Raw genomic sequence first — 26,380 nt, forward strand, 5'->3', positions numbered from 1 at the left:
ATTTTTGTAATTTTTGGTAAAAAGTGATATTTTCGACTTCTTGTTAAAAACCAAAAGTTCAATTGCTTTGATATTACATATATAGATACTACATGTAGACCTTTCTCAGATTTGTTCATTTTGTGATGATATCTTCAGTTCTCTAATTTTGGTGAATATTTTTGTCATTTTTGGTAAAAAGTGATATTTTCAACTTATTGTTGAAAACTGTAAGTCCGATTGCTTTGATATTACATATATAGGTACTACATGTGGACCTCTCTCAGATTTGCTCATTTTGTGATGATATCTTCAATTCTCTATTTATTTTGGTGAATATTTTTGTAATTTTTGGTAAAAAGTGATATTTTCGACTTCTTGTTAAAAACTGTAAGTCCGATTGCTTTGATACTATTCATATTGTTCATTTTCTAATGATGTCTTCAGTTCTTTAATTGAAATGTGCATTGCTAACAGCGGAGCTATCTCAGCCGATAGGCTGCTTGTTTAGTGTGTATTTTTATTGTGTAATTTTTCCATTAGTAGTTATGTTAACACATGTGTTTTTTTTTTGTTTTTTGTTTTTTTTCTTTATAGCTGACTAGTTTTAATAAATTGTCTTACTTTTAATCTGGTGTGTTGTAAAATTTTTACAAAATTGTAATGTGAGACTAGTTTAAGCAGTGTACGTATGGTTGGAGTGCTTTTGAATTCAAGTATTCTTAAAACCGGAAGGCCATTAAAGTCTTTCTCATCAATATTTACATATATCTGTTCTGTAGGTTACATGTATTATAACCCATTCAATCTGTCTCCACCAGAAAAGGTTACTGTTCGGCCTTTTAAAGACGCAATATGAATAAAAATATAAATATTTTTGATTGATTCTGTAGGTTGATAACCAAATTTGATTATGATATCGTGTAAACTGAAACTGTTAAGCACACACACACTGAAAAAACTATAAAAAAACTAATATGCATTGATTTAATGCAAGAAAATTTATGGTAAATTTTAATAAACATTTTATCATAAAATAAAGGACTGTTTTCCTATGCTGATCAATCATTAATACATGGTGCATTATTGTCCTTTCCCAAAATGATTATGTAGAGTTAAGTCATAACAGTGTCTGTCTCTGGCTGTCAGCGTTGTCAACATTTTTGTGTGTGGTCATGATAACTTTCTATTTTTATAAGACTAACTTTGAAAGAAAACAAAATTTTAGTTCCATGTACTAGATCTCAATTGGAATATTATTAGAAACAACATTAATAATAATCTTTATTAACCAAATGTATTAATAACAATGAACTAGTATTTAACAAGAAATAAATAAGTAATAGTGAAAGATATTAGAATAAATAACTACAAATGCAAAAAGAGGAAAGAAAATAATTTGGATAAAAAGAGTCAGCTAATCTAGACCCTACATGAATAATGAATGAATGAATGAATAAATAAATAAATATTAATAAATAAATAAATAAATAAATAAATAAATAATGTCAAATATTTGTATTTCTTGTATTTCCTTGTTAATTTTCAACTAAATGAACATAATTACCCATAAGCTATAGGTTAAGATCAAAATAACAAACAAAATATATTGTGAATGTTGTCAAAAGCAGACATGCGCATTAAGGTAGAATGCCACTCACAATTTTTTTTACATCTCTTTTTGGCAATGGTAAAATGTCACACAGACTACATATGCTATTTTCACGGTATGTTATTGGTCACTTTTCTCTGAACTGAGTACAGTGACTCCATCTTTTTATTTCATTTACATAATTCTTGATATATAAAATATGTAAAAATAAAGTACTTTATATCACCTGGCCTTACCTTGTCCTACACTATATTGGACTGTCCTATCGTAGTAAACCCATGCCACAATCTTTTATAATAGGTATTCATGACACTTCAATTTTGCTAAAAATCAATAAAATTTAATTCAGTATAAAAAAGACTCTGATACCTTAAGTCATCCTTTTCTGAGAAAATGGGCAGCTGTTTAACGTATTATGTTTAAATTTCACAGGAAACAACCAACTCTAATTTCATCAATATTAAACACTGTCAGATGCTTATTGGCCATTGCAAGTCAGCGGTTTGGATATTTGACTTTTGGTGTGATCTCGTAAACATTCTGTACTCAGCTGTTCAATTAATGTTATCTCTTGTGAAGTGACGTTATTAAAGGTAAGTGACATTCATTCAGTTGTCTCTTGACTCTTGCAGCATCCAGATTAATTAAATTTGGCCATCAGCTGAAAACGTGTTAAACACAGCGTTTTGAGGCACTTTATCAGAATTTAGGAGAAATTAAAATTCAATTTTCATAAAAAAAATAGAAATAAAAATATTTTAAATGACATTTTTCAAGTACTTAACTTTTTAAAAAATATGTGTGTGAAAAATGCAGTGGGAAAAAGTTGACCAAAAATGGAAAAAAAAAAAAACTGCAAAAATGATTACAACCATTACAGTATTATATGTGGTAATTTTACTGACTTACAATTCACTAATTAACTCTGAACTGCCTCAATTCGAAGACAGAAAAATCTTGTTTTAAAAATAATCATATCCAAACAAGAAAGTTGTGATGTCAGTATATATGTAATATTAAATATAAATTGAGTTTCTATTTTTCTGAAAAAAAAAATGAAACTGTTTCTATTTTTTTTCATATTTCTCTGTGAATATAAAGCTTGCTTTGCACTATAGTTTGGTTTTATTTATTACGCCTTCTTCTTCTTTTTATAGTTCATTCTGATGTTGTTGTTTTTTTGCAAAATAAATTTATTGTTAACGGGTGGTTGTCTTCGTACTGTTTTTTGTTCAATATGGGACCCATAGCGGCGAATACAATGCGTGTAAAATACAATTCGAACATGCACTGCGTGATGACCATCATAAATTTGAACTGCAACCTTCAAACCTCAAACACTTCCACATAATAGTCACAGAACCCCAATAATGTTTTGTAAATAATCTCAGAATTCATGTATTAAACTTTAAATCCTGCTTGTTAAAGATTAGCTTACCTAATCACTAATTACTAATTAAACCTAATTACTCTCAATAGTACAGATCTTAATGTCCAGATAAATATAACTGCAAAGAGTCAGTTTGCACATATATAAAATAATACCTACTACTCAATTTGTATCTTGGATGATTCAGAATTCCATTATTGAATTGAATAGGGCCAATATGCAAATTAGGATCAGCCTCCCTAGCATGTGGAAACATGATCACTAAGACCACTTAGGCTAGCATGTATTCTAGTTTCTCGTGACTATCAGTAACTTAGTGGTGCAGGCACATAGCTCACACTAATTTGGTAAGTCTAATAAAGGTAAGTATGATTTTATCAAATATAAAAGCTTTATGAAATAGACAACTGTCTCTTCAGAGTCTAGAACTGTGTAATTGACAAGTCATGGTAGGCTTTACTGCAACATACATGTATGTAACATGTTTTACAGCCACGTAAGTCTATCAAGTACTCCTTGCAAATTCTAGCATAAAAAATGTTATTTCTGGCATAAAATATCAACAAAAGGCATTAGAAATGTTTTATTTTGGTGGCAGAAATGGCTTGTACAATACAAAACAAAGGACAAAATGGGAATTTAGTTTCTGAAGGGATATATATTTTTTTCAAATTTTTTTTAATCCATGTAATAAAGAAATATCTATTGTTACTTTTAGTCTTTGACCCTAAAGTCATGTTTGTCACCTGTTATAAAAATGAACCTACATAATTTTTCTTTTTTTTTTAACAAATTATGGTTAGGATTTTTTGGGAGTGTTAAATTATGTACTTTTTGTCCAAAATCAACGAATAAATTACAGAAAAATACATAAAAATCTACAAAATGCTGTGCTATAAATTTTGGCGAGAAAAAGAATGAGGTTTAGGGTTAAGCAAACATAAAATACCAACTGTTTAAATTATCACTGTCTTCACACCTAATGAATTCACTGAAACATAATTTGGTAATTTTTTTTTTTGACTTGCGAAAATTTATCACTTGTTTAATTCACATGTAAATGTTTAAAACAATTCACCATGTTGAATGTTTTACCATAATACAACATATCTTTTTATTCAATTTATTTCGTTTTTGCTTGGATCTAAGTAGTAATGATTAATTTTAAGTAAGGATTTATCTCTATTTTAATACTTTTTTTTTTAATCAATATTCTTACTTCTTGATGGTTTAAATCCAATTTTAAATGTAATGTTTTATCTCTAAAACTCAAAATGACATTGATCTCTGCTTGTATAATAATAATAATAATAATAATAATAATAATAATACAGTTTTATTACACCGTAATGAAATTACAAATTCTTTTTTGGCTGAAAGTAATAAAAGGTAAGGTGAAAAAGTAAGTAAAAAAACAAAATGTTAAAATAACATAAGATTAGGCAGTAAAAAATTAATGCAGTTTGTGTTTTTCAAAACACACTTTCAGATAACGTGTACGGTATATATGTAGGAAATGCAGTTAAGTATATAACCCTAGAGTAAGAAAATATAGCAATGAAAATCAAACATTGCCCGCTAATTATTCATTCCCGTAAGGCACTCCTCGCATGACACTGACGTAATTTGCTATCAGCAGTAAAAACTGCGAGTAAAATTCAAATCACCGCATGTAACACACATTATGTACGAAGCTAGAACATTACACTTTGCATGCGATTTGATCAATCTTCATTATTTTTGAATCAACTGTAATTGGATTTTATAGTCTTACATTTATTGATGTTAAATAAGTTTCTGTGTAATAATACCCATAAGGCTATGCAAATCAACAATAAATTAATTATTATTGACATATGGTGTTCATTGCAATAGAGATAATACAGGCAGTAATTACAGTTGCTGGAGATGTATTTGTTTAATGTAATTGAAAGCCAGGTGATTGATAGCGTTGTTTGCATACATATGGGAAGCACTTGCGGTTCTGGATTCTCAATAGCTTTGTCTTGCCTGATTTGACTACATATATTCTTGTTGCTTTGTATCAAAGAAAGGTAATTCATATTTTCGCTATATGATTTATATTTGTTTAGATTAGTATATGAGGGACGAGGGAAAATATTAATTTACAGTAGCGTGAGTACGTGATTGATTTTTTGTGTATAATTTATTTGTTTTACAAGCGTTGTTGTTTGTATCATTTCGAATAATGGATCAGATTGCAGTTCATCATACAAGGATTGAGTCCATTTATTTATTGGGAACATTGGGAACGGAAATGAAATACTGATAGCCATCATAAAATTGTGTTTATTTATAAGAACGATGGCCTGATTGAATATATTTGCTCTATTCTCATTGTATTGTACATGTTAAATGGTTAAATGTATGGTCATTTCTATTCATGAAGCACAATTGTGTTAAATAAAAAAAGTGCTGTACAAATAGATTAATTCAGCAGACAGTGACTCGTTTATGGTTTCGAATTTTCTAGTATTTCTCTTGTGACCACTAAAGGACACACGTCCTGGCTTTTTTTGGTTGTATTAAGTATTTTCCAATTTTCAGGGAGGAGCTATGTCACAGAACGTTCTATGTCGCTAACTGTAGCATGTATTTCTATAGGCTTTGTGGAACACCATGAAAACAGCATAAATTCAACTAAGAGACAATCCTTAACAACCAAATTTATATAAGTTGTATGGGTAATCTTGTTATACTGTTCAGGAGAATCTCAACAACTAGCCCAAAATACAGTTTTCTGTGAGTTTTTGGCCTTTGTTTTCACCATGATGGTTGCCAAGTGGTGAAAATGCCCGGATGTCCCAAGGATAGAAAAACAACAGTTAGTTTGAAACATGGACTCTGTCCTTGATATCTATGTATGGTGATATATGATGAATAAATGTATTGTAATATTTTATTTATCCATGGCTAATTTTCAGGTAACTCTGGATAGGCATTAATTATACATAATTTTTACAAATGGCTCCACAAAATGCAGTGGAAATGTCAATTGCGTAAACTATAATAAGTGTTATACATAGCTCCATATGAAAATAAAAAGTGCATATAATACTTATGCTTTGGAGGTAAGAAGTGACTCTAAGAAACAACCAAACACTGACCAGTTCTTTCACAGAATCATTCATTTACATTTACATTTAGTATTACAGTCAATTAAACCTGCGTTAGAGACTCAAGTCATAACATATCAGCAACCTGTGTATAAAGACCACCTGCTTATAGTGACCACTTTTGGGTAGTTCCAAGGCATAATGTATTAGCAACCTGTGTATATAGACTACCTGCCTATAGTGACCATTTTTAGGCAGTCCCAAGGCAAAACGAATGAGAAACCTGTGTATAAAGATCACCTGCCTATAGTGACCATTTTTAGGCAGTTCCATGGCATAACGAATGCGTAACCGGTGTATAAAGACCGCCTGTTTATAGTGACCATTTTTAAGCAGTCCCAAGGCATAACGAATGAGCAACCTGTGTATAAAGATCACCTACCTATAGTGACCATTTTTAGGCAGTTCCATGGCATAACGAATGCGTAACCGGTGTATAAAGACCGCCTGTTTATAGTGACCATTTTTAAGCAGTCCCAAGGCATAATGTATGAGCAACCTGTCTATAAAGACCACTTGTCTATAGTGACCATTTTCAGGGAGTCCCAAAGCATAAGGGACGATGTCAAAAGATCGATGTCGGATAAAAAACTTATTTCCTTTAGTTTGGGGGTGGGGGGTTTTAACCTCAAAAAGTTTCCATGCTACAAAAATGATTTTATTTTTTAATGAAGTCAAAAAAATCTTGTAGTATTTGTAGTTCGTTTTTTTTCTATCCAATTATGGACAGAAATAGCCGAAAAGGAAAAAAAACAGAAAAATGGTTTAGTTCGAGTGTAAATCTGCATTTGTAAAATCTTTTTACACCCACCCGACAACCAACGTCTATGCAATACTACTGTCCGATTATCAATTTGTATTTAATGGTGAATGTAGTCTGACGCCATGACCAATATTTATCAATTAAGTTTCAGGGGGGTAGGGGGGTTTGGAAAAAAAATAAAGGAATTAAGTTTTTTATCCGACATCGATCTTTTGACGTCGTCCCTAAAAAATGAGCAACTTGTATATAAAGACCACCTTCCTATAGTGACCAAATTTGGGTAGTCCCAAAGCATAATGTATGAGCAACCTGTGTATAAAGACCACCTGCCTATAGTGACCAAATTTAGGTGGTTCCAAAGCATAATGTATGAGCAACCTGTCTATAAAGACCACCTTCCTATAGTGACTAAATTTGGGTAGTCCCAAAGCATAATGTATGAGCAACCTGTGTATAAAGACCACCTGCCTATAGTGACCAGTTTTAGGCAGTTCCAAGGCATAATGTATGAACAACCGGTGTATAAAGACCACCTGCCTATAGTGACCATTTTTAGGCAGTTCCATGGCATAACGAATGCGTAACCGGTGTATAAAGACCGCCTGTTTATAGTGACCATTTTTAAGCAGTCCCAAGGCATAACGAATGAGCAACCTGTGTATAAAGATCACCTGCCTATAGTGACCATTTTTAGGCAGTTCCATAGCATAACGAATGCGTAACCGGTGTATAAAGACCGCCTGTTTATAGTGACCATTTTCAGGGAGTCCCAAGGCATAAAAAATGAGCAACTTGTATATAAAGACCACCTTCCTATAGTGACCAAATTTGGGTAGTCCCAAAGCATAATGTATGAGCAACCTGTGTATAAAGACCACCTGCCTATAGTGACCAGTTTTAGGCAGTTCTAAGGCATAATGTATGAACAACATTTGTATAAAGACCACCTGCCTATAGTGACCAGTTTTAGGCAGTTCCAAGGCATAATGTATGAACAACCGGTGTATAAAGACCACCTGTCTATAGTGACCACTTTTGGGTAGTCCCAAGGCATTACGTTTGCGTAACCTGTGTATAAAGACCACCTGCCTTTAGTGATCATTTTTAGGCAGTCCCAAATTTAAATAAGCATAATATCTGATTATTAGTTATGATTCCATTAGTTGATGGAAATAAAAAAAAAATTTTGACAAACATCTCTGCGTAAAATTCTGGGTTGCAAAACTGACGCATACATGTACAAGACATTTTGCATATGCATTTCTTGCAGGGATTTCACATGACATTTTACTTTACAATTTTTAATGCAATATACATGTTTCTTGAGGTAAAAAGACATAACATGTAACCTTAAAATGGAAACTGAGTTTATTACTTTCTGTTGTCATGACAACACCACAGGCGGCAATCACCTTTAGTGTATATCACCAAAAAGATATTACCTAGTTGCAATGCATTAATGTGTTTGCACTCAGTCAAGAATGTCAGTTACATCTACTTAGTAAAAGATATGTTTTTCTTAATGTTTGATGTATTTTCTGTAGTTTAACCAAACTTGACAAATATCTAGGGATGTCAGTCACAGTTGGTTGTACACCGTAAAAACTTTCACATTTGCACTTTCTCATTTATATAAAGAAAAACTGTGTAAAATTTAATATTTTTAGCTAGAAATTATGATTTTATTGAAATACTGTAAAAGTTTCATATGCACATATATAAGAGATGGGAGTCAAACTCTAAAAAAGACTACACATGCATTACGAGTTTTTAAAATCACTTCCAAAATTACCCGGTATATTGTGTTAAAGCATTATTAGTCATTGCGCAGCGCATGTTCAAATTTCATGTAAATAAACAATGTATTTTACACGCGTTGTATACACCCTTTAAGCTAGACTGGCGCAGTCAGGGCGATTAATTTGTTTTTGTAGTTTAAATAAAATAAAACAAATCGCAAAATGGAGGTGTTAGCGCGAAATAATCCCCGACTGGTTTATTCTGCAGGAAATTCATTGCTATTAAATATTCATGAGCACATATTATAATGACGTGGGCGCGGAAATACGTGCATAATGGATCAACATGGTAAAGGTCACACTGCAGACCCAATACAGTGGCACGTTGAAATTCGAGTTTGTCATAGTCGTCGTTTCTAATTTATCACAATGTGTAAAAAAGTAACTCGTACTAGTCGTAGAAATAAAAAAAAAAATCGGCTGCTACAATCAGCCGACGTCTTCTCGGTCAGAGGTCAGTTGAAGAGACAATGTGATTGGCTTAGATGATTGTCAATTAGAACACTCATTAACATAATTACCCGTTGAAAAATCAACGGGTTCCTGCAGTGTCGATAGAGGACCATGCAGAATAAACCAGTCGGGGTGATTTCGTGCTAACACCTCCATTTCGCAATTTTTTAAAATTTTATTTCAACTAAAATCAAAATCAAATTAATCGCCCTACTGCACCAGTCTACCTTTAAGCATAAAATATTAATATGCTAGGGATACATGTCACTTTGTAGTCGAATGCGTAATATAAAAAGAGAGATTTTCCTCATTTTGGAACCAAAATTAGGGTCTACTAATTTGGATTTCTTTTCATCTGTATGACCGTCCAGAAACATTTCTGAGGTATGCTTTGACTCGAACTTAAAATAAACTATGTATGATGACTTACATACACATGTATGTATGCACATCCATTGTTTATACTGTTTAATAACATATGGCTGAATGGCAGCCATTTTTCTCTCAAAGATGAACATGATATGATCATGCATATTATGTTAAACGTACACGTCATATTTTTTGGCTTGCTCATAATAAAGTAAAGGGGGAGTCATAGTAAAATGTCTGTCGTCCGTTGGCGTCATCATTGTAAACTTTTCTTCTGCAAATTGCACATGTTTGAAATAAAAATGGTTTCTCAGAATTGGACAGGGCAATTTTCAAGGTTTGGACATTTTATGGTATCCATGCAAATTTCTTTAGGATACAATGACTGATAGATGATGTATGAAACCTTTAAATAGACATATAAATTTAGATGTGAAATCAACTATCGATACTATTACCAGTACTACAAAACTGTCACTGGTTATTGTCAATACCGGGGTAGTTGTTTCTCATTTGGTCCAAGTTAAGTCCAACACTAGACTCAATTCAGTTCCTTTATCAATTGCTGCACTACTGTCAGCTGGGGGAGCTGTATACATTGAAAATTAAATGGTGAATACACCTCTTCTCCACTGTATGACTCTAACACGAATGCGATAATGAGGCGTAGTGAGTGGCTACATTAAAAACAATTATATAGTACACTGACAGTTATATAGTATACAGTGACCCCTCGCTAAGTCACGATTAGTAAGTCACGATATCGGCTAAGTCACAGGAAATTGAATAGCATGTAAAAAAATTCTATTGTCTTGTTTTAGCGATGGCTAAGAAAATGGCTAATGATTCATTGCTTCGTGTAATTAATGGTTAATTAATGGTTAATTAGGTATGAGTCAGTTGGTGTTGGTGTTTCTTCAAACCGTTTCAATGTTGTCAGCATTTAACACCCATTGTTCTGTCCGTTACTGAGAAACAAAAGGTACCTGCAGCTCGGTTTAAGATGTCAAGTTTCTCGGTCAGTACTGCTTTGATAAATCCTTACAAAACTCACTGCAATATGATTAATTCATCAATCGGATCTCTAGTTTTTAACTGAGCAGTGTGTCTGAGCGAAAGTTATCCGATCTGTTTGTTTTCGATAACTCACATTTTTGGCTTGGAATTCAACATCTGTGACTTAGGGGGTCACTGTATATTTATGACTGTATAGTAGTGTCAAATTTGAATGTATACTAGAATGGAATCAAATCTTTGCATATATCTGCAGTGTATTGAAAATATTATAATTATTTTTATTCTTCACAGATAAAACAATGAGAAAACGAATGAAATCTACTGACGACATCAGCCAGAATAAGGAAACAAAACAATCGCAAAAAACAGTTGGTGATGAAAACAGCCACAATGAGGAAGTTTGTACGCAAAAGAGAACAATGAAGAAATTGTTCGGTTTCGATTTTCAAGATATAAATGAAAAGGGTGTTGTTAAACTCTTGAATGAACCAAGAGATCCATCATCTCTTGGTGTCACCAGGATAGCATTCGGTAACGTACTACTGTCAACTCATACCTGTGTTCGTCAAATAGTGATATCAACCTGCATAAAAATACTCATCAATTATACTGACATTAGCTTGTTGTTATTCATTATAATGCTACTATTATTTTGATATTATCTATTCCAATAATAACATTATCTTAATATTATCTATTATAATTATAATATTATTATTTTGATATTATACATTTTAGTTATAATATTATTCATTATTTTACATCAAAACAATAGAATTTGCAATTTCGTGAAAAGCGGTATCAGCACTCATTCGAACGTTCAAATTTGTTCTTATATTTGGTAAACTATGTGACGATCATTGACGCCTTCCAGGTTATTGACGTCACATTCGAACACTTCTTTCCTTGCAAGTAGAAGCGTTATAGCACGTGACAGAAATAAAATCTTGTTCCTGAATTCAAATGTTTGTTCAGTGCGAAACATTTTTTGGGCGATAATCTCTCATTAAATTATTACTGCAAGAAGGAAAGCGATGTATAATAAGGTCATCCCAAGGATACTGCCATGTATGCACTCGGACGTGTTGGTCGATATGAATGCAGTACTGCCTTTGTCAATACTTTGCGATATTCTCTTGATAACCTCATACTGTAAAGAGGGTAATTATTCACTGGGTTTTAATTTAGCTTATTTTGCTGACTGGAAAATGCGCTAAATTAAAACCCAGTGAAAATTAGTCATTTTACAGTATTACCGGTATAGTTATGACACATTTTGATATTATTTATTGTTATTAGTATATTATTTATATGATAACAATGATAATGCTGACATTATTACATTGATATTATCCGTTATGATTTCATCTTTTTAATTTTAACATTTTAAAATTTTCTCTTGCTATCCAGGTCTTCTGATGATATTTGATACTTTATACGAAAGAGGTTTTAGTGCCGCTGACTACAGATGGGGCGATCCTTATGAATGTCGGTTTCCACTGTTTGACTTCCTAAAACCCCTGCCAGTTGATTGGATGTATGTGGCATATCTTATTATGCTCTTAGGTAAAGTACACTATGAAATATACTCGTAGACCTGTGGACATCCTGTCAGCAAAACATTTCACGAATGTATGTGTTCTTGAAATCCACTACCATTATCCAGTGTTCTTGAATAGTTGGTGGGTAATGTTTCTGGTCTAAACACTATTTATTTTTGTGTTTTTCAGTCAGTTTTCACAAAATAAAATACCGGTACACATTTTGTATTTCAAATTTTAATCAATGCTTATCCATCTGGACTAAAATTATAAAAAATTATAGAATTATTCATAGTGTGCAAAATATGGCATAATAAGAAATTAAGTGTGTAGTTATAACGGTATTATTATACATCTGTCATCGTAACAGCGTGCCGTAATTTTGCGGTATTTTATGGGGTATTTTCATCCTACCATATTATATTGCCACCAGGGTTTAACTAGACTCCACACCCAGTCAGTACACCTTCGCATCGACCTTGACTGCATGCCGGTTAATACTTCGGCTGTACTGTCTTTGTGCATACTCATATTCCCATATATATATTTTTATATATAATTTTTGACCAAATTGATATAATTTCAAAGTGAGTATATTACATATTTTTGAAAAAAAATATGGAATAAATTAACAGGTTTATATGGTGAAAAGCTACAAAAGGTGAATTTGGTTTTTAATTTGTGTTAAAATTGATTTCCAAAAAAAGGTTGCTACATTGTATCTGTAGTTTCTAAAAATGCAGCAATTGACAGGACACTTATGTTTCTATCTGAAAGACTATTATATTGATTTGTACACACACAAGTATTGTATAAATACCTTGGTGTTACTGACACATGTTGCTTTTCTCAGCATACTTGTTATAATGCTAAAAGGTTAAGTAGGTTTATATTAAAACATTTAGTTTCTAGGATATTGTTGATATACGTTTTTATCCACACGTTGAGGTGAAATGTGCAAATTAATGGGCTGTCAGCCAGTTTCATTTTTGTTGAATGTTTATTACTACAGTTTTATCAGAATTTTTTAAAAGATTAATGTTCATTTGTGAAAAGATTTAGCATTGTTTTAGATGTGTTCTATTACAGTCTGACTGTATCTTGAAGTAGAATGCTAGTCGTGAGTTTTTTACATTAGCAGCAGTTTCTATAGACCACAATGAAAACACATTTTTTTAGTAAAAACCCGATAGAAATATTGTCAAAATGAAATACCTCGAGACATCAAAAATTACCTTGTAAGACACTATATACCTTTTTTCACCTTACGTCACCGAGATACGAGTCTCATATAGCAACTTTGACTGTTACGCAGACCAACTTGCCAAGTTTTAACTAGATACATGTTTTGTAATTTCTTCGATGATTAGTGCATGTCGCCAAAGTTAAAGCTTGTACTTGTGATTTTCATTAGAAGAGCGCATTGGATTGTGGGAAAATCAATGTTTATCAACACAAATGTCGCACATGCCTGGTGTGACAACTACCACTCTTGAACATTTAGATGGCTTACAAACAACCTAGAGCAATGTTTTGGCTCCCTTTGAAAACCACCGTATATACTGTGGAATACTTTATTTTCGTTGGAATTAATTTTCGCTGAAAAGGCTTTTTCCGCGTTTTGTATGGAATTTATTTTCACTGATTTTTGATGAGTTTAATGTGAAATATAGGGACAAAAGTATATTTGCTGGATTTTATTTTCAAGTAATCATCCTTTCAGCGAAAATAAATTCCAAGCGAAAATAAAGTATTCTACAGTATTTAAATTGTGCAGAGTTATCGAATAAAATACCTCTTATATTATACTACAAAGAATAAATTAAGATTACTAATGACAATGATTCACACATTTAAGGTAGAAGCCTACTCATAATTTTGGACAAAATTGGTCATAAATCGCATGACAATGTTCATTAGTTTATTATGTACAAACATGAAGCTAATGTCCCATGGTACAATGAAATAGCATTATTTTGTGTCTTACAGTTAAGTTTTTTGAGAAACGTGTCCTAATATTTCTTGAAAATGGCTATTTTTAGAACAAATTTCACACTTTTTATACCCAGATTTTTAAAATAATTCAGAACAACAAAAAGTACATTATATGATTTTTTCAGCCTATGTCACCAGGCTAGATTTTGAGATATTGCATAATATCTCTGCCATAGGAACCTGTGGTAAAAGAATTATGATTGTGCCAAAATGGCGACTTCCCACTAAAAATAAAACCATCAATATCTCGAAAATAAGGCTGGTGACCCCCAACTTTTTTTAAGTCAATATCCTTATATTGCCTTGGAGTACAATTTATTGCAAAATGAATAAATTCTGGGTATTTTAATTTATGAGTAGACTTCTACATTAAAATTGTTTTTATGGAAAGACAAAGTCAGCTATTCGCTCGCTTGGAAGTAAATTTGACGCTTGTGATATTATCGGTGAATTTGTTTTTGACTCACCCTCACACAGTGTTCAATTCTCTCCTATCATTGCGTACACTCTTCCTGTGAATCCATGTAACCATGGTATTTTGATCAGTGGATGCATTGATAGGGAAAAAAAAAAACTACTATTTAAAGAGCAAAAAACATGTCTTGCACCTAAGGTTAATTCTGAGTAATTGCTATTCAATCTGAATTAATTTATCAATGTGTGATAAAAAGATGTTACTGCCACATGTTTTTATTTTTATTTTATCAATTCACAATTCTCATCAGAAGTAATATTTCTTACACATTCGCTATGTGTCTTACTCATAAATATGAGCAAGGTTATAATAGTTTTGCTATACATGGTATTGTAACTGCCATTTTATTGATAGAAATGTTATTTCTAAAGATGCAATTATTATTATATAATTATACATCTGTCACCGTAATGGCATAAGTTACAGGGTGCCGTCATTTTGCGGTATTTTATGGAGTATTTTCATCCTACCATATAAGGAAATGCAAATTCCAAATATGGAATTTTTACGCGCATAAGTGTCCTCTAATAATAAAAACAAACATGGCACCACCAGGGTTTGACTGTACTTCACACAAAGAAGTTCGCTGAATCTGTTCTAAACTTTTTGGATTTCTACATTCCCATGATGTATCCTTGGAAGGAAAAGATGTATAATAATAAGGTTATTACAAGGATACCTAAAGGTATGCACTCGGACAGTACACAGTTGCATCGGCCTCTGCTGCGCGTTGGTCGTACTACCTTGGTGCATACTTTGAGGTATCCTCGTAATAACCTCATAGTTTATTCTTTGTTTTTTTCCTAGGTGGTGTTGGTATTTTACTTGGTTTATTTTATCGGCTAAGTACTCTGGTATTTGTCACTATATACTGGTATATCTTCTTTCTTGACAAGACTGCATGGAACAATCATTCGTATTTGTTTGGATTAATAGCGTTTCAGATGTTACTATGCGATGGTAACAGATACTGGTAAGGCTTTCTTTGTTTCTACCATCACCTAGGTTTTATGCATAAAGTGTTTACCACCACTACAATTGATAATAGAACAAGAAATTTTCAATTTAAACTAAATCATAATATTCTCTATACAAACAAAGATTTATATTCCATGAACTCTAGCCTGGTTACATCACCAAAATGCAGTTTCTGTGAAACGTATGATGAAACATTGATTCATCTATTCTGTGAGTGTATAGTTGTAAAGACTTTCTGGCAAACTATTTCGGTGCGTTTCGCTCATCTGTTAGCCCTTAGTAATATGTCCAACCAAGATATTATTCTTGGGAACAAGGATTTTTCGAATATAACAAATCATATTATTCTTCCAGCTAAACGCCATATCTACTTTTCTAAAATGAGAAATGAAAAACCTTCTTTCCATGGATGTCTATATCTCATTAGGCAAGTTTATAATTTTGAAAAAGAGATAGCGATAGGGGGAGGCAAATTAGCGAAGCACACTGAAAAATGGGAATCATTTAATATGCTGTGACATTGACATACCCACCCCCCTGTTTTTCTTTTTTTTTCTATTTACTTTATATTCATATTCTTATTATCTCGTTGCCATATTTTTTTCTATGTGGTTAACGTAAAAATAAAATAAAATATAAAAAAAAAACTGTTTATTTCCTAGATAGTCTTGCATTACATCTCATCTCCTGTTGCCCTTTCTCCCATATACTTTTCAGTTATTCGTGGAGAGCACATCAAGTTCTAGCAAGCTATGTATTATAGTTGCACTTTAAGAGCACAATTGTTGGAACTACTGTAAAAGTATTAATTATTCACTGGGTTTTAATTTTGTTTATTTCGCTGACTGGAAAATGCGCTAAATTAAAACCCAGTGAAGATGTGAAATTTAGCATAGAACACATTATCTAAATGATAAAACCGTGAATTTAAAACCCATAGAATATGCCTGAAATTGTAAATAAGCGAACTTTAAACCCAGTGAATATTAGTCATTTTACAATATATTTTATTGCTATTTCATCAACAGTGTCTCGTTTTGTATCGTTATTGCAGGTCACTTGATGGGTTACGAAATCCCCAAATCAGGAATGCTGAGGTCCCGCTTTGGAATTATGCTTTACTTAGAGCCCAGGTACGATATTTACAATGTGGACCAGTATATGCCCTACGTCACACTTTGTCATAATTTAAATTTTTGTCAACCAACATACGAATGTGTAATAACAAATGTTGCTATGACAACATTGTCGATAAATTTTGTTAAATAACAGTAGTACATGCAAATACATGTACATTTAATAACAATAGCAATGTACAATGCCGTTATTAGTCCCCGTTTGAACGAAGTCCGAAAATGGGGACTTATGATTCAGTCTCCGTTCGTACATCTGTGCGTCCGTCCGGATTCATATCTCAGAATCCCTTGGACCTATTCCATTCATTCTTTGCATGTGCCTAGTTCTTTATGTGGGACATATGCACATGCAGTGGTTTAGCAGTTCAATTCAAAATGGTCGACTGGCAGCCATCTGGTTTTTTGAAAATGTCGTATTTTGGACATGCTTTGTCAGTTTTCATTCAAATTTCGTACATAGATCATACATGTAAGGATACATGTCCCCGACCGTCCGTGAGTTCCTGAGTCTGTCCCACCGTCCATCCGTGTGTCCGTCCATGCGTCAGTCTGTCCAGAGTCATATTTCAGAATCCTGTGGACCGGTTTCGTTCATTCTTTGCATGTTCTTAGTACCTTATGTGGGACATATGCTCATGCAGTGGTTTAGCGATTCAATTCAAAATGGCCCACTGGCAGCCATCTTGTTTTTTGAAAATGTTGTATTTTGGACATGCTTTGTCAGTTGCCATTCAAACTTGGTACATAGATTATACATGTTATGATACATGTTCATGACGATTTATTTCGCAATTGGATCAAAGATGTTCGACTGGCAGGCATCTTGTTTTTTTTTTTTTATGCGGTATCTTGGACGTGCTCTGTCAGTTTTCATTCAAATGTTAGGATGCATGTCCATGAAATTTTTTTTCAAAATCTGGTCAAGGATGGCCGATTGACAGCCATCTGACTTTTTGGCCTAACTACTATATTTCCACAATTTATGTACCATTTTCATTCGTATTTGGCACATACATCATACTTATCAGTGTGATTCATAATCAGATCAAAGATGGCCTAATAACGGCTGTTTTTATTTTTGGTCATATTACTACTACACAGAACATGTGTTTTGATGTAAATAAACAATCTGTTGTATACGCCACTTGGAACTCAAGTTTCAAGGATAGCTCGCGACAACCCCCCCCACTTTAATATGACGAACACAAAGAGAACTTTCAAAAATTTAACGGGGACTGTGTCATTTTTAATGTCTTGTTTTTACCTTTCGTTATGATCGACCAGTTCTTACCAACCAGTTGCAAATCGTAAACAAGTGCAACGGCCAATAGTTAGATCACTTCACATAAAAACATACTCTACAATCATGTGATATTGTTCACAATTTACTGCTTTCTATATGTTATTCCCTACTTTGGTAATAAACAAAAGCAATCCTGCATCTCTTGCCAGAGGGCGCCACTTACAATGTTTTACCCCAAGTTGAGTGAACTACAGCATGGAAAGTTGTGAGAAATAGGTGTTAAATTTGAGTTTTTAAGTGTAATTTTTAATGTTCAAAACACTTGATTTTTGCAAATTTTATTAGCATTTATTTATAATCACCAGTGAACCATTGCGTGGCCTATTATGCCATGACATAAACTACATATTTCACAAAACCACAGCGTATACTAATAAGCATCCACAAGTTCAAATACTCTGTCATTTACATCTAATTATATACTATTACTACATATTTGCTGTATAATTCTTCTTTTCACCACCAGACTTTATCGCCAAAATTTTTCTTCACTTTTTTTATTTATTCTTCAATATTTCTGGAAATGAACCGTAATTTTGGAGCCAACAGACACAATTGAAGTCAATTTTTTTTTTCATTCAAAATTGTTTTCTATTTTTGTCCCCAATTTTCTGAAGAAAAGTGCTCTTCTAATAGAGTAAATATGATATGGAGTGCTACTGTGTAATATACATAAGAAATGATGGTATATTTTGTGCCATGTGTTAGTGTAATCATAAAACCTCTATGCTTCATAGATTGTAATTATATTATTCTCTCTCAGGTTTTCTTAGTTTATTTCATTGCTGGACTAAAGAAGTTAGATGATGACTGGGTGAGTGGGTATTCTATGGAGAGTCTGGCATTACATTGGGTTTTCAAACCATTCAGGTGAGATAAACATGTCTTACCGTCGTTGACACACATTAACTTTTAATATAGTTGCGATATGAACTATTTCTATGTTCCTATATAGGATTGCGTTTTAATTGGAGTTTAATTAAACTCAATTACAATGCAATACAACTTAGAATTGCATTTTATAATCAAGTTTAATTAAAAAAAAATAAGTTGAATATCACGTGACTTTAACTTGAAACATAGAAATGTTTGCGAAGCTTAGGTTTAGTAAAGGGGTTAGGTATGGTACAGCTATATTATTAATAATATAAATTGAACCCTACCTACCCCTTTTACGAAATTTAAGCTTCGCAAACTTGACTTAATTTTGATTGAATATTAATATAAATTATGAAAATAGTCAGAGTCGTCACAATGTAGTTCCTGTCTTCACAAGTCGGTGAAAAGTTAAATTGAGGTCGTCACAACGTTTGTAGCACACACACACACACATACACACACTCACACATTCACTCGCTCGCTCGCTCGCTCACTCACTCACTCACTCACTCACTCACTCACTCAATCAATCAATCAATCAATCAATCAATCAATCAATCAATCACTCAATCAATCAATCAACCAATCAATCACTTGCTCAAACACTCACTCACTTGTTCAATCAATCACTCACTCACTCAGTCCAGTAATCACTCAATCACTGTATCAATTCATTTGTCTACTATTTCTAATCCGTTTTAGCATCATAAATATTTCCAGAAAAGTTTTTCTTTACTTTTTTGATCATACCCGGTAGATCACAAGTTGTTATTCATAAATTGTGTAGCCAAATGCAAATCATTGTTTAGAGGTTGCCGATGTTACATGGTTTATTTTGACCAGTGTCTGTCAAGACTAAATTTTAGCCTAATTAAAATACTAACTTACTATTTAATTTTAAATTCCAGATACTTTTTGACACAGGATCAAGTTGGGTTGTTCATTGTACATATGGGTGGATTAAACTATGACCTGATGGCTGGATACCTCTTATTTTTCGATAAAACCCGGCCGATTGGAATATTTCTCAGTTTAATGTTCCATGGAATGAATTTCTTCATGTTCTCAATCGGTAATTAAGACCTTTTTTTTTTTTCGCTAATTGATAGAAATGTGATTATGTGATCCACTGCTGACCTTTGACCTGGCGGTAACCAGTATAGCTTTGCGATTCACTGCATACTGGGATCCCACAGATAAAATCAGATTTGAGCTTAATTTCTAAAGCAACAGAGCAATCAGTGATAAAGCAGCTACCTGGGAAGGTGTAGAAGGTAGGGCAAGTCACTGGAAGTGACTAATCAAGGATGAGGCCCTGTAGTTTATATCATCAGTTCCAATCGCTACCACTATTTGTTAGTAATGCTTGAATGCAGTTTTAGTCCAAGATTGTCACATACGGCAATGCATGCAGAACAATTGTCAGCAAAATAAGATTTAACTAAAATAAAGATTTAAACAGAACCTGAAAAAAACAAGCGAGATTCATTATACAGATGCTAGAACAAAAGTATTAGGTAGAGATGATCAATTATATAGACAATATTGTCTACTCACCAAATCTAACATACTTTTCATTGTTTTAACCGCTTAAGACCAATTTCCTTAATTTCTCATGAACTATACAGAATCTAATCCCCTCCTTTATGATGCTTACATAGGTCCATAAAAGATTTTCTGTCGATCATTAAAAATGAGAATGCAACTTTAAACATTGTTTTGTTCTAGGCATGTTTCCGTGGACAATGTTAGCAACTATGTTTATATTTTGTTATGCCGATTGGCCAAAGAAGCTCCTCCGTCGTCTTCCAAAGATACTTCAACGTATGTACCCTTCAGTGGAAGTGGCCCAGCCGAGTATTCACTGTATTTATGATAATAAAGTAAGTCAATATAAACTTATGGACTTCGAGTCACTTTGGGAAATTAGTTCCCTCAAACACATGTATGTCCGTAAGAATAGTACTGTAAAGCAAAATATTATTATAATTAACTTTATTTTAATTTGGATTTTTTTTTTTTACTGGAGGAATGGATCAGTGAAAATTTTACATTCAACTCATCGAAAATTAGGGAAAATAATTGCAACCAAAATGTCTTTTCAATCAAAATTCAATCCAGCTCAAGTAAATTAATTTACAGTTGGTTAAAAATCATAGCACTACACTAATGTACACATGCAGGACCAGTTGTGGTAACATAGAGTCTGTTTTCACTTTTTGTAAGCCCTGATTTGTCAACCAATTGCTGCAAGCCTTACTGGACAACACTAGAAAGTGCCCTGTAACACAAGTTCTGATAGGTTATTGATAGTATGAGACTTAAATGCAATTGGCAAGTAGTTGCTCAGATATAGAGATGTGTACACCAGCAGCCAAATACAGGCACTACCAGATTATCAAACAAGTTTTTTGCCCTAGTTCAAAATTATTTAATAAAATAATGGATTTAAATATTGTACAAGACGTATGAAATTATGCGTGATGTGACGAATTTTGGTGAATTCAGTAAGTCAGTGAAAATGGGAAAATTCCTAGTAATGAAATTAAATGGTTTACCAAAGTTAACGACCACATAAACTATTGGGACATGTTTCCAAAACTAAACCTGACTGTGTTTTCAACTAATTTATGTTAACATTTATTGTGTTATTTTATCAACAGGAAAGCAATGGAGATTCCAAATGCTTGAAATCGTCATTAAAACCTACAAGGCTGACAAGAAGACATTACAGTATGAGTGCTATTGTTTTATCTTATTTGGCAATACAGATGTTTTTACCTTATTCTCATTTTATAACTAAGGTATGAATTCTTGGTCATGTTAACGTTCACTTCGTTTCTATTCACTTCAGATGTTGTTATTGTATCCCACAGAACCTGGCGAAATTACAAACTGTGTAAAATACCATGTTTACACCAACTCTAAACGCAGACGGTGGTGTTTGATTTCACTTCACATTGGTATCACATTAAAGCTTCTACACACTTTCAGATTTTATATAAACAAATAATTTATTTTAACAGCGTCGTATACATCACGTGGGACCTGTATCGAACATGATGCGTGATGTACTCAGGTTTCACTCGTACTGTAAAACCATTTAATTTCACGATTTTGATATTTTGAGCATATTCGGGTTTTAAGTTAAATTTTCAGGGAAACAATTAGGTCTATTGTTATATTACATGTTCATGTGCATTTAGCGTATTTTAATTATTATCAAAAATAGTAAAATTAAAACCTAGTGAATAATTAATGCATTTCAAATGGTATCACCTTAATACCAAATGTTTTCCATATTTTTCTAATAATTTTGATCAAGACCTATTGTTATTGGGGAATTATCTTCATCTGGCCAAAAATTAACATGAAAAAAAAAGAAATCATTTTACTACAACAGTATTTTGATTAATTATTAATCAACACCAAGACTAGTTTGTTTTTTGTCGCTAATGCAAATGTTTGTAATATATTTTTTGTGAAGGGTTATAATAACTGGACCAATGGTTTATATGGGTACTCATGGGATATGATGGTACATACCTGGGAATTACAACACATCAAAATCACCTACATTGACAGCAAGACGGGTGAACTTGGTTATCTTAATCCAGGGGTAAGGATATTATAGCTTCATACTTTGATCTGAAATTGCCAAGTATATTACATGTATATAAGTCTACCATGTTTATATAATGACCACCTGCCCATATCTGTAATATAACTTGACTACCTGTCCATAATGCACCTCTATATAATGACCACCCCTCCATAATGCACCTTTATATAATGACCACCTGCCCATATCTGTAATATAACTTGACTACCTGTCCATAATGCACCTCTATATAATGACCACCCCTCCATAATGCACCTTTATATAATGACCACCTGCCCATATCTGTAATATAACTTGACTACCTGTCCATAACGTACCTCTATATAATGACCACCTGCCCATATCTGTAATATAACTTGACTACCTGTCCATAATGCACCTCTATATAATGACCACCCCTCCATAATGCACCTTTATATAATGACCACCTGCCCATATCTGTAATATAACTTGACTACCTGTCCATAACGCACCTCTATATAATGACCACCTGCCCATATCTGTAATATAACTTGACTACCTGTCCATAATGCACCTCTATATAATGACCACCCCTCCATAATGCACCTTTATATAATGACCACCTGCCCATATCTGTAATATAACTTGACTACCTGTCCATAATGTACCTCTATATAATGACCACCTGCCCATATCTGTAATATAACTTGACTACCTGTCCATAATGCACCTCTATATAATGACCACCCCTCCATAATGCACCTTTATATAATGACCACCTGCCCATATCTGTAATATAACTTGACTACCTGTCCATAACGCACCTCTATATAATGACCACCTGCCCATATCTGTAATATAACTTGACTACCTGTCCATAACGCACCTCTATATAATGACCACCTGCCCATATCTGTAATATAACTTGACTACCTGTCCATAGTGCACCTCTATATAATGACCACCCTTCCCTTCCATAGTGCACCTCTATATAATGACTACCCTTATGCAGTACACCTTTATATAAATAACACCTGTCCATAATGCACCTTTATATAATGGCTCTAGCCCATATCTGTTATATAACCTGTCCATAATGCACCTTTATATAATGACCACCCTTCCATAGTTATCTTTATATAATGACCACCTGTCCATGGTTACCTTTATATAATGACCACCATTCCATGGTGTATCTTTATATAATGACCACCTGTCTTTGGTTACCTTTATATAATGACCACCATTCCATGGTGTACCTTTATATAATGACCACCTGTCCATAGTGTGTCTTTATATAATGACCACCTGTCCATAGTGTATCTTTATATAATGACCACCCTTCCATAGTCTGCTTTATATAATGACCACCTGTCCATAGTTACCTTTATATAATGACCACCATTCCATACTGTATCTTTATATAATGACCACCTGTCCATACTGTACCTTTATATAATGACCACTATTCCATACTGTACCTTTATATAATGACCACCCTTTCATAGTGTACATTTACATAATGACCACCTGTCCATAGTTACTTTTATATAATGACCATCTGTCCAAAGTGGACTTTTATATAATGACCACCTGTCCATGGTGTACATTTATATAATGACCACCTGTCCATAGTTATCTTTATATAATGACCACCTGTCCATGGTTACCTTTATATAATGACCACCCTTCCATAGTCTGCTTTATATAATGACCACCTGTCCATAGTTACCTTTATATAATGACCACCATTCCATACTGTATCTTTATATAATGACCACCTGTCCATACTGTACCTTTATATAATGACCACTATTCCATACTGTACCTTTATATAATGACCACCCTTTCATAGTGTACATTTACATAATGACCACCTGTCCATAGTTACTTTTATATAATGACCATCTGTCCAAAGTGGACTTTTATATAATGACCACCTGTCCATGGTGTACATTTATATAATGACCACCTGTCCATAGTTATCTTTATATAATGACCACCTGTCCATGGTTACCTTTATATAATGACCACCATTCCATGGTGTACCTTTATATAATGACCACCTGTCTTTGGTTACCTTTATATAATGACCACCATTCCATGGTGTACCTTTATATAATGACCACCTGTCCATACTGTACCTTTATATAATGACCACCTGTCCATACTGTACATTTATATAATGACAACCTGTCCATGGTGTACATTTATATAATGACCACCTGTCCATAGTTACTGTTATATAATGACCACCTGTCCATAGTTACCTTTATATAATGACCACCATTCCATGGTGTACCTTTATATAATGACCAACTGTCCATACTGTACCTTTATATAATGACAACCTGTCCATGGTGTACATTTATATAATGACCACCTGTCCATAGTTATTGTTATATAATGACCACCTGTCCATGGTTACTTTTATATAATGACCACCTGTCCATGGTTACCTTTATATAATGACCACCTGTCTACAGTTACCTTTATATAATGACCATTCTTCCATAGTGTACATTTATATAATGACCACCTGTTCATAGTTACCTTTATATAATGACCACCTGTCCATGGTTACCTTTATATAATGACCACCTGTCCATGGTTACCTTTATATAATGACCACCTGTCCATAGTTGCCTTCATATAATGACCACCTGTCCATGGTTACCGTTATATAATGACCACCTGTCCATAGTTGCCTTTATATAATGACCACCTGTCCATAGTGTACCTTTGTATAATGACCACCTGTCCATAGTGTACCTTTATATAATGACCACCTGTCCATAGTGTACCTTTATATAATGACCACCTGTCCATAGTTGCCTTTATATAATGACCACCTGTCCATAGAGTGCCTTTATATAATGACCACCCTTCCATACTCTGCCTTTATATAATGACCACCTGTCCATACTCTACCTTTATATAATGACCACCTGTTCGTACTGTACATTTATATGACCCTCTTCCATACTCTACCTTTATATAATGACCACCTGTCCATGGTTACCTTATATAATGACCACCATTCCATGGTGTACCTTTATATAATGACCACCATTCCATACTGTACCTTTATATAATGACCACCTGTCCATGGTGTACATTTATATAATGACCACCTGTTCATAGTTACCTTTATATAATGACCACCTGTCCATGGTTACCTTTATATAATGACTACCCTTCCATAGTCTGCTTTATATAATGACCATCCTTCCATAGTCTGCTTTATATAATGACCATCCTTCCATAGTGTACATTTATATAATGACCACCTGTCCATAGTTACCTTTATATAATGACCACCCTCCATACTGTAACTTTATATAATGACCACCCTTCCATACTGTACCTTTATATAATGACCACCTGTCCATAGTTACCTTTATATAATGACCACCTGTCCATGGTGTACCTTTATATAATGACCACCATTCCATACTGTACCTTTATATAATGACCACCTGTCCATGATGTACATTTATATAATGACCAGCTCTTCATAGTTACCTTTATATAATGACCACCTGTCCATGGTTACCTTTATATAATGACCACCTGTCCATGGTTACCTTTATATAATGACCACCTGTCCATGGTTACCTTTATATAATGACCTCCTGTCCATGGTTACCTTTATATAATGACCACCCTTCCATAGTCTGCTTTAGATAGTGACCACCCTTCCATACTGTAATTTATATAATGACCACTCTTCCATACTGTACCTTTATATAATGACCACCTGTCCATAGTGTACCTTTAAATAATGACCACCTTAATCATTATCTTAACTTAATTATTCTGAGATATATATTGTGAATAGTTGTATTGTCACAATAGTTTGGTATAGAAGGTGGGCATCTCATGGTGACATGTTAAAACAATACAGTACTTGCTTTCTCACTGATAGGTGTGGAGTAGTAGTAGAAGGTGGGCATCTCATGATGACATGT

General features: G+C 33.3%; 1 protein-coding gene across 2 annotated transcripts in view; it reads left to right on the forward strand.

Moving 5' to 3' along the window:
• Positions 1-26,380, forward strand: part of LOC102801874 (vitamin K-dependent gamma-carboxylase-like) — a 47,382-nt gene that overhangs the window by 11,808 nt on the left and 9,194 nt on the right. For both annotated transcript variants that reach the window (XM_085493953.1, XM_085493954.1), the window contains exons 2-11: positions 2,024-2,184; positions 10,811-11,050; positions 11,930-12,085; positions 15,338-15,503; positions 16,563-16,641; positions 18,711-18,817; positions 19,735-19,898; positions 20,555-20,709; positions 21,490-21,630; positions 22,314-22,445. In XM_085493953.1, coding sequence (XP_085350079.1) covers positions 10,819-11,050; positions 11,930-12,085; positions 15,338-15,503; positions 16,563-16,641; positions 18,711-18,817; positions 19,735-19,898; positions 20,555-20,709; positions 21,490-21,630; positions 22,314-22,445 — 1,332 coding nt within the window. In that variant the 5' untranslated portion in view covers positions 2,024-2,184; positions 10,811-10,818. The remainder of the gene's footprint in view (positions 1-2,023; positions 2,185-10,810; positions 11,051-11,929; positions 12,086-15,337; positions 15,504-16,562; positions 16,642-18,710; positions 18,818-19,734; positions 19,899-20,554; positions 20,710-21,489; positions 21,631-22,313; positions 22,446-26,380) is intronic.

This window comes from Saccoglossus kowalevskii, chromosome 19 (assembly GCF_978046115.1).
Source record: "Saccoglossus kowalevskii chromosome 19, keSacKowa6.1, whole genome shotgun sequence".
Lineage (NCBI taxonomy): Eukaryota > Metazoa > Hemichordata > Enteropneusta > Harrimaniidae > Saccoglossus > Saccoglossus kowalevskii.